This window comes from Diplotaxodon limnothrissa, linkage group LG18, assembly GCF_057381915.1.
Source record: "Diplotaxodon limnothrissa isolate DT_005_m linkage group LG18, D_limnothrissa_male_GT1.1, whole genome shotgun sequence".
Taxonomy (NCBI): domain Eukaryota; kingdom Metazoa; phylum Chordata; class Actinopteri; order Cichliformes; family Cichlidae; genus Diplotaxodon; species Diplotaxodon limnothrissa.
The window spans coordinates 22,779,052-22,792,051 of NC_140613.1; the positions used below are offsets into that span (position 1 = coordinate 22,779,052).

Genomic DNA, 13,000 nt, shown 5'->3' on the forward strand with positions numbered 1-13,000 from the left:
TAGTACATCTACACATGCAACAGCCAAGTACTGTGGCAGCCAATCACACAAAGTAGTATAGTCATTTGGAAGGAGGATAGCTGCAGTTAGTGCATCAGTATGTTCAACTCCCTGCTTTGTCCTCAGATATATTTTAATGGAACCATGGAAACGCTCTTCTCCTTTCACCTCATTTGGCTAAACCACTGAGCATGAAAAAGATATAGGCTACATTATGCCATTACTCTTTATTTAATCGCACAGCAGGACAGTTTTTTAAATAAAGCACATGTCTTAACGTAGAACAACTGCGCTTAAAAGCTTTACTATTGTCATCCTGGTAAACATTAAAGTAACTGTAAGAAATAGAAATTTTACTTCTCCTTCTTTCATCATCTTTCCAGAATTTGTACTCTTAAATGTAATTCTACTGCAGTCTGGAGTCTTGTCATTTGTATTTGCCGAGAGGTTACCCAGGTGTATTTCATTCTTCTTTTATTGTTTTATGGTCTTAATATCTCTGAGGTGAGCAGATGATGATAAATCAATACAAACAATACTTTTTCTCCAAGGCAAATACCAAGGGAACGGTCAGTGTGTGTGTCATAGCTCGAATCTGTGCTGGATATAGGCATGCAGTGCACTTGCCAAATGTAAATCAGCTATTGATATGAAGCATAGGATTATATGCTTCGTATCAATAGCATTATATGAGTAGCCACAAGCAACAAGAAGATAAGACATGGTGGATATTTAGCTTAGACAATCCCGGGGAATTTCTGCCGCACCTCATAGGGAAACAGCCCCATCTGCAGGATTTTAGCATGCGTGGAACCCAACGCCATCCCCTCCCACTTGGCGAAGTTACCATAACTTTAAATTCAAGTGCATCTCTTTGTTTCAGCAAAGCTTAATGAGTCTCCTGAGAGTACCCCCAGGTGAAATCGCTCTAAAATAAAACTCCCCTTCTCTAACACAGAACAATGCTGTTTTGTTTTTTTAAATACAGAAAATACTGTATGTGCAGATTTTAGATGGGACACTGCAGCACTTTGCCAGCAAAATAAAGGTGTTCTCTTTCACAGTGTTGACTTGGTGAACAATATCCTGGAAGTGGTCAGCATGGACTCAGCGTTTCTGGACACAAGGTGCTGGGTTCCCCCAGAACTAAAAGCAAAAAAAACACGAGCATCTGCACATGCTCACACTTGATATACTCAGAGGAGCGCAAGCTCAGGGCTTAAATACACACACACACACACACACAATGGGAGATTGGCCATGCTCTCTAACCCCTTTCTGTGTACACGGACCTGCCTCTCAAATATCACTGAGTCCAGACAGAGGAGAAAGACCTTTGCAGAACAAAGAAAGGTTCTGATAAGGAAGCGCTTGCTGGTGACACTCTGCCTTTTCTTCTAACTACAAAGAGACCATCTGCCCCTGCTGGCTCGTCCGAATTGTCCTCTTCTCTTGACTCATTTCAGATATGACGAAAACACCAAAGACATTTGGAAAAAAAAACACAGGCGCGAAAGAGGGGGCAGTTTTTGAAGTGGGTTGCATTGGAGTGATGAAAGGGACAATATTGAAGTTGCAGAGTTGAGCGAGCTTGTAACATAGGGTTAGGCTGAAGAGCTCAGAAGGAGTAAGCAAAGTAACCTTGACAAGAGCAGCTACATTTCACCCAGACTTACTCTCTTTTTAGGGTCCCTGAGGTGTCAAAAGGCTGCTTAAATTAATAAAAGAAAAGGAAAAACAAAACTCTACAGTATAACAGTATACATCATTATAGAGTTTGCTGATTCTCGTAAGTAGTGCTTTTGTGTGTCTTCGCTTGTGTGTGCATGTGTGTGTGTCGAAAAGAGCTGGAAGCCATGCAGAGGTATGAGACAGATGTGTGTGCCGGTCATTACTGTAATAGCTCCATTTACTTCATCTACCCTGGGAGGGACATCTGGTCAGCACCATCTGGACACACACAAACCATACATGGCAACCGCCATCCGTGATGGGGTTTCATGGGTAGCCAGCCAGCAACAGGAGGAAAGCTTCAAAATGGTCATTACATATGTGTGTATGTCTGACAGTGCACGCATTAGCCATCTCTGTCACTCTCTCAGTTTCTCTCCCAGTGACTTCCTTCTCACTGAGTTCACGTCTTCCTTTTTTCTCATCTCGAGCCTCCTCTTTCATACATTTCTCAGCCTCCCCTGAGTCCGACTGCTTCTGAAATGAATCCGTCGATTTTGCCCAGAGACTAAAATGCAAAATAAAAAAAGCCACGGTGAGTAGTACCAAAGTGCAATTGTCTGAGACTCCTACAGTGCCGAGGAGATGATGGTCATCATTTTCTAAGTGCGTGTGTTTGTGTGTATGCGCACGTGTGTGTGTGTGTGTGTGTGTGTGTGTGTGTGTGTGTGTGTGTGTGTGTGTGTGTGTGTGCGTGTGCGTGTGTGCGCGTGACTGAAAGATACACAAACCTCGAGCTCATCTACATGTAATTTCCTCCTGGGTGAGGACAGGGAAAAGCGTGATGAGGACAGGAGTAGAAGGAGCGGTTGAGAAGCGAGGCAGAGAGTGAGCCCAGCTGAAGCTCAAGAACGGCAGCCTGATTGTCAAGCAACACGTAGCCATGGCAACGACAAATGGGGAGAGCAATGAAAAGAGGTACAGAAACAGTGGAGGGGAAAAAAGAAATGGGGGAGATGCTTCAGGTTAAAACTACATTGCTCAGAGATTTAAAAAGAAAAGAATTTAGCTGCTTTCTTATGCTACACTGGAGACTAATGTTACATCCACTCACAGGTGATATTTCAGTTACAGTCAAGAGCACGGAGATTAAATATTGCCTGGGGATACTTCTTCCATGTGGTCTCACCCTTCCAGTTTAGATTGCTCAGCAGTGTTCAGTAGTACACTTTAATATTTATCCCTAAGTGCGTATCTCTTTTCTGCTGTTGTGCTCTTCTACTTCTTCATCACTCCATTCTCGCTTTCATTTGTATTCTGTGTGCATACTGCCTCTCCTCATTCTCCAGCCCGCCATACACCCTTTTTTCCTCCTTTGTCTCTCCGTTGGTTCCCTCTCCCTTATTGCCCAAAGATCTCTTTTTCTGGCCTCCATCCCCTCCAACCCTGCAGAGAAGAGCTGACATTGGGCGTGAGGTCAGAGAGATGGGCAGTCATGCTCCTGCTGTCAGCCAGCTCAAATGGGCTTAGATACAGTGTGTGGAGAGACCTAAGGGACACCCTCACTAGCCTTCGGCGCTGGCTTGGCATATACAGACACACACACACACACAAAACCCCTACACATTCAATCACACATACATACGTTAAAACCAACAAAAATGTCACCTTCACTTGTAACAAGGACATTCATTCAAGCTGCACATATAAAATGAGCGTGTGAAAGCCCATACATGAAAGCACACACATGGTTTTACTCACACAAACACAGTGAGACATGGAATAACAGATTACAGAAAGGACAAATTCCTTTGGAGAGCAGTGGATTATTGGCTGTTAAAAACAGACTTTTGAAAAATAGAGATATAAACCTCCATGTGTCATATGCATGGACTGGATATATGGAATAGGCATATACCAGGAAAAAAATAAAGTAATTAAAGTAAAATATTAATTAAACTTCATTAGATCTTTTCAACTAGCCTTCTGTTCAAAGAACGCTTGTGTCATCTATTGGTGGATATTACATTGCCATAAGTAACTATAAGGTTAGCACCGCACTGAAATGTCAGACTCTCCAGTCAGCTCATTTGAAATTGGGATATGATTACATCTTTGTATTAATGTTAAACTCAGAAATTGCAGGATCTTTAAAAGGGTAATCATTGCTGTGGTATTTTAAGTAACACAGTTAGAGAAATGTCCCATTTTTCCACATTTTTACACAAATGGCATAACATATATAATAGGATGTCATGGCTAGGGTCACTTTGGATTACAGAAAGAAGGATGCTGTCAGAAGCACTGTACCAAACTGCCCCCAGGTGGCAATGATACACATTGCAAAGGTTAGATAAAGAGGACGTAAACAAAGCTGTGTACTTTGATAAATTAGTCGAATGGATATTTTTTCTCTGTATTTTGCTTTATTATTAGAATAAGAAACTCTTTAGGGAAACCTGTACAGTATGTTTTGTTTCCCTAAGACACACCTATAATATAAATTACATCATTTGAGTTTCTTAATAATATTAAGCTCATCACACATCAATATATATGCATATTTAAGGTGAAACATTACCTGCACTGGAGTAGTTGTTGCAGTTGGGCCTCCTCTGAAGGCTCAGGTTACAGGATAGGATTGCAGGGCACACAGGCTACATAAATGGCCACCTCCATTCAGGGTAATGAAGGCAGTCCGTAGTGCTTCGTCACCTGCCCATCAAGAAGTGTATCACTTTTCATACCTGGAGAAGAGAGAAGGAAAAGTTTGTTGAGTAGAAAGAGCTCATCCATGTTATGTGCTGGGAAATACCAGTTTATAGCTTCATAGGTTGTTATAGATATTTGACAAGAAGGACTGGTAAGTACATACCTGTTAGCTCACTGTTGGTGATACTCTTTTCTTATTTCACATTCCTCTACACATTGTTGTGTCCTTCCTGCCCGCTAAGAGCTTCATGGCTGAAGCCACCAGCATGAGAAGCAGCAGTGGAGGTTTAGGCAGCGGAGGGGCTGGGGGAGTGCGTGCCTCCCAGGAGCCCACTCTCAAAGCCGGGGTGGTTTTGTCAGATGAGAGAGTGGACTTCCTCCGGGAGCAGGCCTTCTATGTGCTGAGAGTGAAGACAGATAAGTGGAACCGCTTCATTGGTGCTGATGAGAACCAGAAGATTATACTGGATTTTCTGGACCACATCTGGACTAACAGGCTGCTGCTTTTCACTGGACCTGGAGGGACACTGCATGCAGGGGATGCTCAAGTAAGATAAATGCACAGAAGGACAATGATAAATGTATATGTATACAGATAAAAGTGATGAAAAATTCAGGCAACTGCTTTTATAAATGTTGTTTTCATCTCCCCACCCAGTCTTGAATAAATATTTAATAGAGCATAAACTGTTTATACTAACATCTCTGAGGTAAACATAAGAGGAACAGTTATGATACACATATTTTCACAATCTTTAGTGAATTTAGTTCCTATAAGTGACAAAAGCTGGCATACAGGTACACAGGTGTTTAACAGAAACTCCTGGGTTTGTAATCTGCACTCCATCTAATATACACATTTTTCTGAAATAAGTCGCTACTTATTTCTAGTGCTTTCAATGTTCTTGAAAGCATTCCCACTGTTTTTTCATCTGTGAAGACATCCCCGCCATGGAAGACCAAGCTGCTGTGTGTCCTAAAGAAGGGCGTGAAGAGAATTTCCCGAGAAGGATTCAGACACCAGTTCAGGCTGGGAGAAGTACCTGGATACCCAATGGAGCACCTGCCTGTTGTCATATCTGAGGTTGGGTAGTGTGTTCAGGTGTAGGATGTCTACAAGTGCACATTTTCATATATGTTGACTGTGGATGCAAAATTTTCTGGTTTACAGTTTTTCTGGTAAGTTCTGTGTACGTGTCCTTGTGTAATTTGTGTGCGTGTATAGCTACCTTATGAACACCTCTTCATACAGGTGCTGGTGTGTGTGCTATCCAACGGTCTCAACCACGAGTCCTGGCCGAGGGTGGTGTCTGATGACATCCACAGGCACCTGGAGAAGCTGAGGAGCAAGGTGGTCACTCTGAGAGGCCAAGCCGAGGGGCGAACACTGCTGCCCCTACCCCTGTACGTGGAGAGGGCACGACCTCAGGACATTGTGCTAAGGTCGGTGGTGTCACAATACACAGACAGCCAAATTATAGCTGAGAATGTTGGGAATTTTTAAAGTGTTGCGATGGCTTTGAATGGTGTCTCCGAATTAATCGGTTATTTTTAATTATAATTTATAATTGTAAAAGTTTCATTTGCCGCCCTTTTTTCAGGATGGAAAGGGGCAGGGCATGGGGAGCATTTACCTGGTAAACAGGCTGTTTTCTGGTCAAGTTCGTCGATGAAAATGTTCCGTTTGTCAGACATATTACAAGAAAAGTGGGCGTCCTTGTGTTTTACAAGAAACAAGACAAAAGACGGGATTCAGAAAGTGAAAAAGCAGGGTCAGCTGTCATATTTGTTTTCTCCTTGAGTCAAGTTTAGACAAATTGCTGCACAGTGGCGGAATGTTTTTCTTTCATGTTAGCTAAAGTTTACCTTGAGACCTTGAGGAACTTGGAAAACGCCTTCAACACAGCATCGTCAGTTAAACAGCTAAGTCTGACAAAGTTTAAGCAGTGGAGTTAAGTCATTAGCGCAAAAGTCCTACAGTAACTCGTTTTATTTCTGATATTAGCTTAATAGTGAAGAGTGAGGGTTTACATACTTGGCTATTGTCAGACTTTTGAAGAATGTATGGAGTAAGAGGTAATTGAATAATGTAACAAGAAGTTACATTAGTACTACGCACTAGTTCTTTAAAAAGAACTAGTGCGTAAAGGCACTGGTAAACGCTGGTTGGCATTAACAATGTCCTAGAGAAATAATATACAGTACCTCATTTGTAGCGTTCGTATTGTACGTATAGCTTCAGTAGCTCACTTCTATTTTTATCCAGACTGATTGCTCTCACTCTGTCCCTCTCAGCCACACTGGATGGCCACTGGACCGTGGCTTGTTATACTCTATAGAAACTCTGATTGTGCAGTGGTCCGGACAGATATGGAGTGTGCTGAAGAAAGACTCTGGTATGATGCTGCTTCAGGGAAACCACCCAGGCCCCAGCGTGGAGCTTCAGTTCTGGGCAGCTCAAAGGGAAAACCTGCTGGGCATCCAGTCACAAGTATGACGTTATAAAATAAGTATAAGACTCGTGTTATTCATTAGTTTAAAAAGAACAAAAAAAATGTATGTAATGTATGTTAAATGTATGTTAAATGTTTATTAAATGCGTCCAAAGTTAAATAACAGTAGAGGTATATAAAAGTCGTCCCCGTGAGCCAAAGCTCAGCCTCCAGATTGCTCTGAATAGTGAGTTTCCACTTGTTATTTTCTATTGCTGCAAGGAGCTGACATCAGCTCCTCCTGGATTTCTTTATATAGTCATCTGCTACAGGTACAGCCACCTTTAAAGTACTGACAGCACAGCTCACAAGCAATGGCAGACTTCTGGAGAATGATCATCCAGAAGGGACGTTTAAAGGGAAGGTTAAAGAGTCAGCTTGTTTCAGTCCATTTAAATGGTAAATGGTAAATGGCCTGTATTTATATAGCGCTTTTCTAGTCCCTAAGGACCCCAAAGCGCTTTACATATCCAGTCATCCACCCATTCACACACACATTCACACACTGGCGATGGCAGCTACATTGTAGCCACAGCCACCCTGGGGCGCACTGACACCAATACAGATGAACAGAGAGGGCAGCAATGACGAAAGTTGTCAGTGTAGTACAAAACCTGTACATTTATTATACTCTTGAAATAATAAGTCAGTGCATGTTAATATGAGATCCTTGGTTCCAGATCCGCAGCTCCAAAGTGGAGCAGATCGTGGAGATCCTGAGAAGAGTCAAGAGCAGTTACTACTCCGCCTTCAAGGACGTCTGCGTCAAAGTCAATGAGGGTAGATCAGCATTACTTCTCATTCATCAAGGCTTTAATTTGTTTTGTCATCATGACATGAGTATGACAGCTCCAGCTCCCATTTAGTTTAATTTAAGAAACAGATCAAGCATAAATTTTTCTTTATGCTTACTGAACCCAGAATTTTACAGCATTGTTACCCTAACAGAACCTTTTTTTTCTATACTTTGCCTTTTCATTGCATTTTCTGTGTCATCATGCTCACTTAACAATCATGGGAAGTGCAGATATCATGTTTACACTGGTGCTAAATAAATGTAATCAGAGATCACACCTTTTAGAGCACCATAAATGCCCCATTATGTTCACGTTATCGACTGATACTTGTGGATGTAATTATCACAGCCGTGCTGGAAGCAGAAGACATAGATCTGTATCTACGCCCTCTAAGGAGACTGATTACAAACTTGGAGGAGAAGAGTTTTCCACAGGTGGATGCGCTATTACCTCCTCTTTTTCACACGCTCTGCCTCATCTGGAGTCATTCCCAGTATTACTGCACTCCTCAGCGAATGGTGGTGCTTCTGCAGGAGTTCTGCAACCTGATCATTGAAAAGGTACAGGTGATGCATGTCTGTGCACATGTGATGAAAAGGAGACGAAGGAAGAGGAATTAAAAATTTATCTCTGTAACGACTTTGTGTCTGAATACAGGCCTTTGCCTATTTAATCCCTGAAGAGTTGTTTAAGATGGAGCTTGAGGAAGGGATGGAGAGAGTACAGATAAGCATCTCAGTTCTGCGCACCTTCAAGAAATTGTTTCACACTTACCGCGAGCAGATCCCGAAGTATTACAAACACTCACAGAGCATCAAGCTCTGGGACTTTCCAGCGAAACTTGTGTTTCAACGCTCAGATTGCATCATGGAAAGGCTTCTTATGATCGAGGTCTGTATCTTGGTTTTCCAGGAAAATTGAAAAATCAACATCTCTCACTCCTATAAAGGAGGGAGTATTTTTTTAATCAAGTAAATCTGCATGAAAATGCATATTTTTGAACTTCAGCTCCATGATATTATGCTGATCCATCACTGTCTTTGCTCATTTCACTCATAGGAACTTTTTGCAACAGCACTGGACTTTCTGAAGCTGGAGAAAATTGAATTAGGTGGATCCAGAGGGAAAATCTTAAGTGAGATGGTCTTCAGCATGAGTGAGGAGTTTCATGACCGCTGGCGGACCCTTAGAGAGAGCAAATATGACCCCTTGGACTGCACTAATGACGTGAGAGCTACTGAGAGAGTTGCCGTTGTTTTTAATATCACGCTGCTCTTTAATTGTGGCATTGGCTGGCACAGGCAAATAATAAAAAATAACAATTATATTTTATTTTTCTGCCCAGCAGTGCAATAATTGAAAGGTAGAAAAGCAGAGTAGTTGCTAAGCAACACACAAGAACAAGTGGCAGGAGTCATTATTAGTCAGCGCATCAATATTTAATTTACTGGATATTTTACAATAGTTTTCAGCGTGGCTCAGAACAGGAACTCGATCAGAAATTGATCTGTGTTATAATATATTTCTCTCAAGTATGTGTTAATCCAGTCAATACTGATTAAATGAGCTAAGGAGGAATTTTATGGAATGAAATTGTCTAATAATTTAAATTGAATCAAAGCTTTTTAATCACAAAGGCTTCTCAAAATACCCATCATTTCCCCTCTAATGCCTTCTCAGGATTTTGTGAACCACTATAGGTGTTTCTTGGAGCAGAACAAAGATTTTGACCAAAGGCTGGGAACTGTCCTCAATTTGGCCTTTCAGCACTCCAAAAACCTGAAGTCAGCCTTTAAGGTAGGCCGGTTACTCCTTTAAAAATCATTTAGTAGTTTACTTAAAGTAGCAAGTGTACGACATTTAGCAAGTTAACATAATAGCATCATTTGGTTGTTTTGGGGGATTTCAACTAGTGGTGTGTACATGTTTTGTGCCTTGAGTGTACAAAATGTCACAAAGCTGCTGTTGTTCCATCTAGCTGTTGAAGATTTTTGGCACCCTGCTTGAGAGACCCAGAATCCACCAGCTGTTTTCACCTAATTACAGTGTGCTGTTGGACATGTTTAGCCAGGAAGTAGGCCACTGCCAGTTTATACTTGATCAACACAAAGATGGGGTGAGACAGATTGAAATTATGTTCCTAATTACTCGCACACATTTGCTTCACAATACGCCACGATTCAGCTGCCGTATTTTACGCGTGTGTCTGTGTGTGTTGTGAGTGTTTTATGTGTGTATTAATTAACGGTTTGATCAAGTTTAGCAATTTAAAACACTTCATTTTTGTCTTAGCAGTGAGTTTTATAATGTCTCTGGGTACCTGGGTTTTTCCTGCATACATAATTTGATTTTCAGTTGCCCCAAAGAGATTTTAGACTGAATTTTTTTTTTTTAAATTACAAGGGTTGTAATTAAGATTACAATGCTTGGCTATTATTTTTAATTACTGAAGCACATTAGGCATTTTTTTAATCAAATAACCAGACATCTTTGTTTAAGCACATGTGCACTTATTACATGTTTTCATTTACAGTTATTGTATGTTTATATGTTTACAATGTAGGTTGTCTGACACACAGGAAAAACAAAATGATGAGATTTCATTTGGGATTGTTCTGTGTCTTCAGTTTTTGGACCCAGCACAGTGCTGTGACACACAGGACACTGTGAGAGACATAAAGTTAACACCAGCTGGTATTCACAAAATAAATGGCACTGCTAAGAAATACATTGTGTGTGAGTGTGAGAGTGAATGAATAGTGGCATTGTAAAGCGCTTTGGGTGCCTTGAAAAGCGCTATATAAATCCAATCCATTATTATTATTATTTCCTGTATACTGGGAGCTTAATTTAAATAATATGAATATTATTAAAAATATGTAAACAGAGCCTTTGCACACTTGCATAGAAATGTAAACATCCACAGCTCACTGCTCTTACACCCAGCGAGAACAGTGTCGTTAATTACAGCGGAAACATAGCGCTGTAACAGCTGCTTCATAAATAGTTTGCATGCATTACATGTTAATTGTAGCCACAGCAGAAGATTTGAGATGACACAAATGGCACTGAGGTCCACATACTTCCGCGTGAGAGTGTTAACTCAAAGTGATTTGAAAGATTAAGCTGTCAGCCAAATGGCATGAAACCTTGTGTTTCAGCTGCAGTCAGGTTTTGCGATCCTGGGAAAGAATATGCCTCAAGTGGCCGGTAACCTCAAATGGTCGCAGGAGCTCCGAAGCCGGATTCTGACTCACAGGAGTAACCTCTGCCAGCTGCCCCACATGTAAGAACCTACCTAATAAACACAATAAGGATGATTTTAGAGTATTTTTTGGTGCAAAGCACTTGGTTATTAATCACTAAGGGTATTAAATCAATAAAATGTTACCTTCCTCAGTTGACATACATGGGTTTTGAAACCCAGCAGATCCATTGATGTTATTATTATAATTTGCAGTAACCGAAAAAAGTTTAAAATATATATATCTTGTGTCCATTGATTATTTAAAGATTTAAAAAGAACATCAAACATTCAAGGCTTTAAGCAGTCAGCTGTAACTAATATTTCAGATTCATGTACCCTGTATTTAATCATCTGACCAACAATGTGCACCTAAAATATGTATTTTGGTTATAAACACTTTTTTTTTTTGCATTTAGCATATTCATTACAAGAATTTATTTATTTTACTGTTTCTGCCAAATGTTTACAGTATACACATGACTTATACTTCACTTGCTATATAATTCTTTTCCTGCATTATCTCTTTCTTTCTCCGTCTCTCTTTCAGGCCCCTGGATTGTGCAGAGGCACAAGATGTCCTCCAGAGGTGTGAACGCGTTCTTGAGGTTTTGGACCAGCATGATGAGGAGATGTTCTTAGAGTGGACCGAGGGGCTTGAAGAAATCTGTGAAACACACCTCAAGGAGCCACTGTTGGCACTGGATAGTGAAACTGGCTTCTTCCAGGTCAACTTCAGTCCTGGTGTAAGCCCAAAGACGATTGATTTTTGAACAGACTTTAAAAACAGATAAAAGATATTCCATAGAGGCAAGTAAAGGTGAAAATCTAAAAGTCACAGTCATTTTGACTGTATGAGTTCAGAAGTGAAATGACTTGTCAGACTGCTTCTTTAAGCTCTGCAGGAGAGAGATCGAGAGAAATTCAAGGTTTTGTGAAGAAAACCTGCTAGTATCAAATTGAGCTCATAGAGTGTTTTTCTCTGCTAAGTCATTATTCAAACTAGTGCCTCTGTCTGCATTTCTTTCAACTCAAGGTTAATAAAGCCACATTTTTGTCCACTAAACTCACTTTGTGAAACATTCCCCAGAAGTAGCAACAGCAGTTTGATACACAGATGAAGCATATTTTACTAGTATAATTAATCACCATGGGAGGAAACAATGGATACACATAAATATAAAATATGAGAAGGTGTTTGGTAACTGATATCTATTCCAAAATCATGTACTATAATCTATGGAAATCAGATTGTACTTTCTTTTGTTGTTACTCTTCACAGTTAGCATCTGTGCTAAGAGAAGTGAAATATCTGGGCATGCTGAAGACCCAAAACATTCCCCAAGCAGCTCTTCATCTCTATTCTAAACGAGAGAGACTACACATGGTAGGTCATTAACCCTCAAGCAGTTTTCTGGACTTGACAGCTTTCTTTAGAAAGCGTGTTTTTTAGAAATATGTTGGGGGTTTTAATGCTGCATTTTATTATGCAGTACACACAAACACTGACTTTGGTGACCCAGTGGTACAACCAGCTCCACAGCACCATCCTAGCTGTAGAGCTGGGACTGGTCAAAGATGAGATGGATGGGATGAGACGACAGCTGAATCCGGCCCTCCGGGAAGTGACATGGGCTCAGGATGACCTATGGGACTACATTCAGAGTACACGAGACCTGGCACAGGTACTGTAAATATGCAGGAAATGTTGTACTGAACTTAAAGCAAACAAAAAGATGCAAGGCAGTGCCTGCATTAATGGGTGAGTTTCCTGTACATGTGTTGGTTGACACTATTTTGCAGCATATTTAAATGATTTTGCTTTTTTAAGTAGAATAAACACTGTCTCTATCAACATTTGGGCTGATTTATTTTAAAAAAGCCAGCGGTCGCCTGTCTGCATGAAACCCCAGAATCCTCTGTGTGTGGGCCAAGCTAGTTTTCTTAATTATAGCCCTATCTCAGAGCGCTTCAACTCTACAGCAAGCACTTGAAAAACAAAAAGCAACATGATGCCGGAAACATAATTATTGCCTGTAATTGTTGCTCCTTTTTTTTTTTTTGCCATCGCCAGAGCATTTCTA

At 40.8% G+C, this 13,000-nt stretch overlaps 1 protein-coding gene across 1 annotated transcript; it reads left to right on the forward strand.

The window, feature by feature from the left end:
• Positions 1 to 4,631: 4,631 nt before the first annotated feature.
• On the forward strand, positions 4,632 to 12,728 carry LOC146613601 (dynein axonemal heavy chain 11-like). The gene is made up of 14 exons (XM_085378566.1): positions 4,632 to 4,931; positions 5,324 to 5,467; positions 5,609 to 5,826; positions 6,679 to 6,874; positions 7,556 to 7,655; positions 8,021 to 8,232; positions 8,330 to 8,563; positions 8,732 to 8,899; positions 9,353 to 9,469; positions 10,834 to 10,958; positions 11,467 to 11,662; positions 12,199 to 12,303; positions 12,410 to 12,601; positions 12,720 to 12,728. The coding sequence occupies exons 1-14, from the start codon at positions 4,632 to 4,634 to the stop codon at positions 12,726 to 12,728; spliced, it is 2,316 nt and encodes a 771-aa protein (XP_085234692.1).
• Positions 12,729 to 13,000: the final 272 nt, after the last annotated feature.

Excerpts from the sequence above, each read along its gene's own strand:
- LOC146613601 (XM_085378566.1), top strand. The coding sequence starts at position 4,632 with ATGGCTGAAGCCACCAGCATGAGAAGCAGCAGTGGAGGTTTAGGCAGC. Across the intron at positions 8,564-8,731 it reads AAAGGCTTCTTATGATCGAG|GAACTTTTTGCAACAGCACT; the intron begins GTCTGTATCTTG and ends TTTCACTCATAG. Across the intron at positions 10,959-11,466 it reads CTCTGCCAGCTGCCCCACAT|GCCCCTGGATTGTGCAGAGG; the intron begins GTAAGAACCTAC and ends TCTCTCTTTCAG.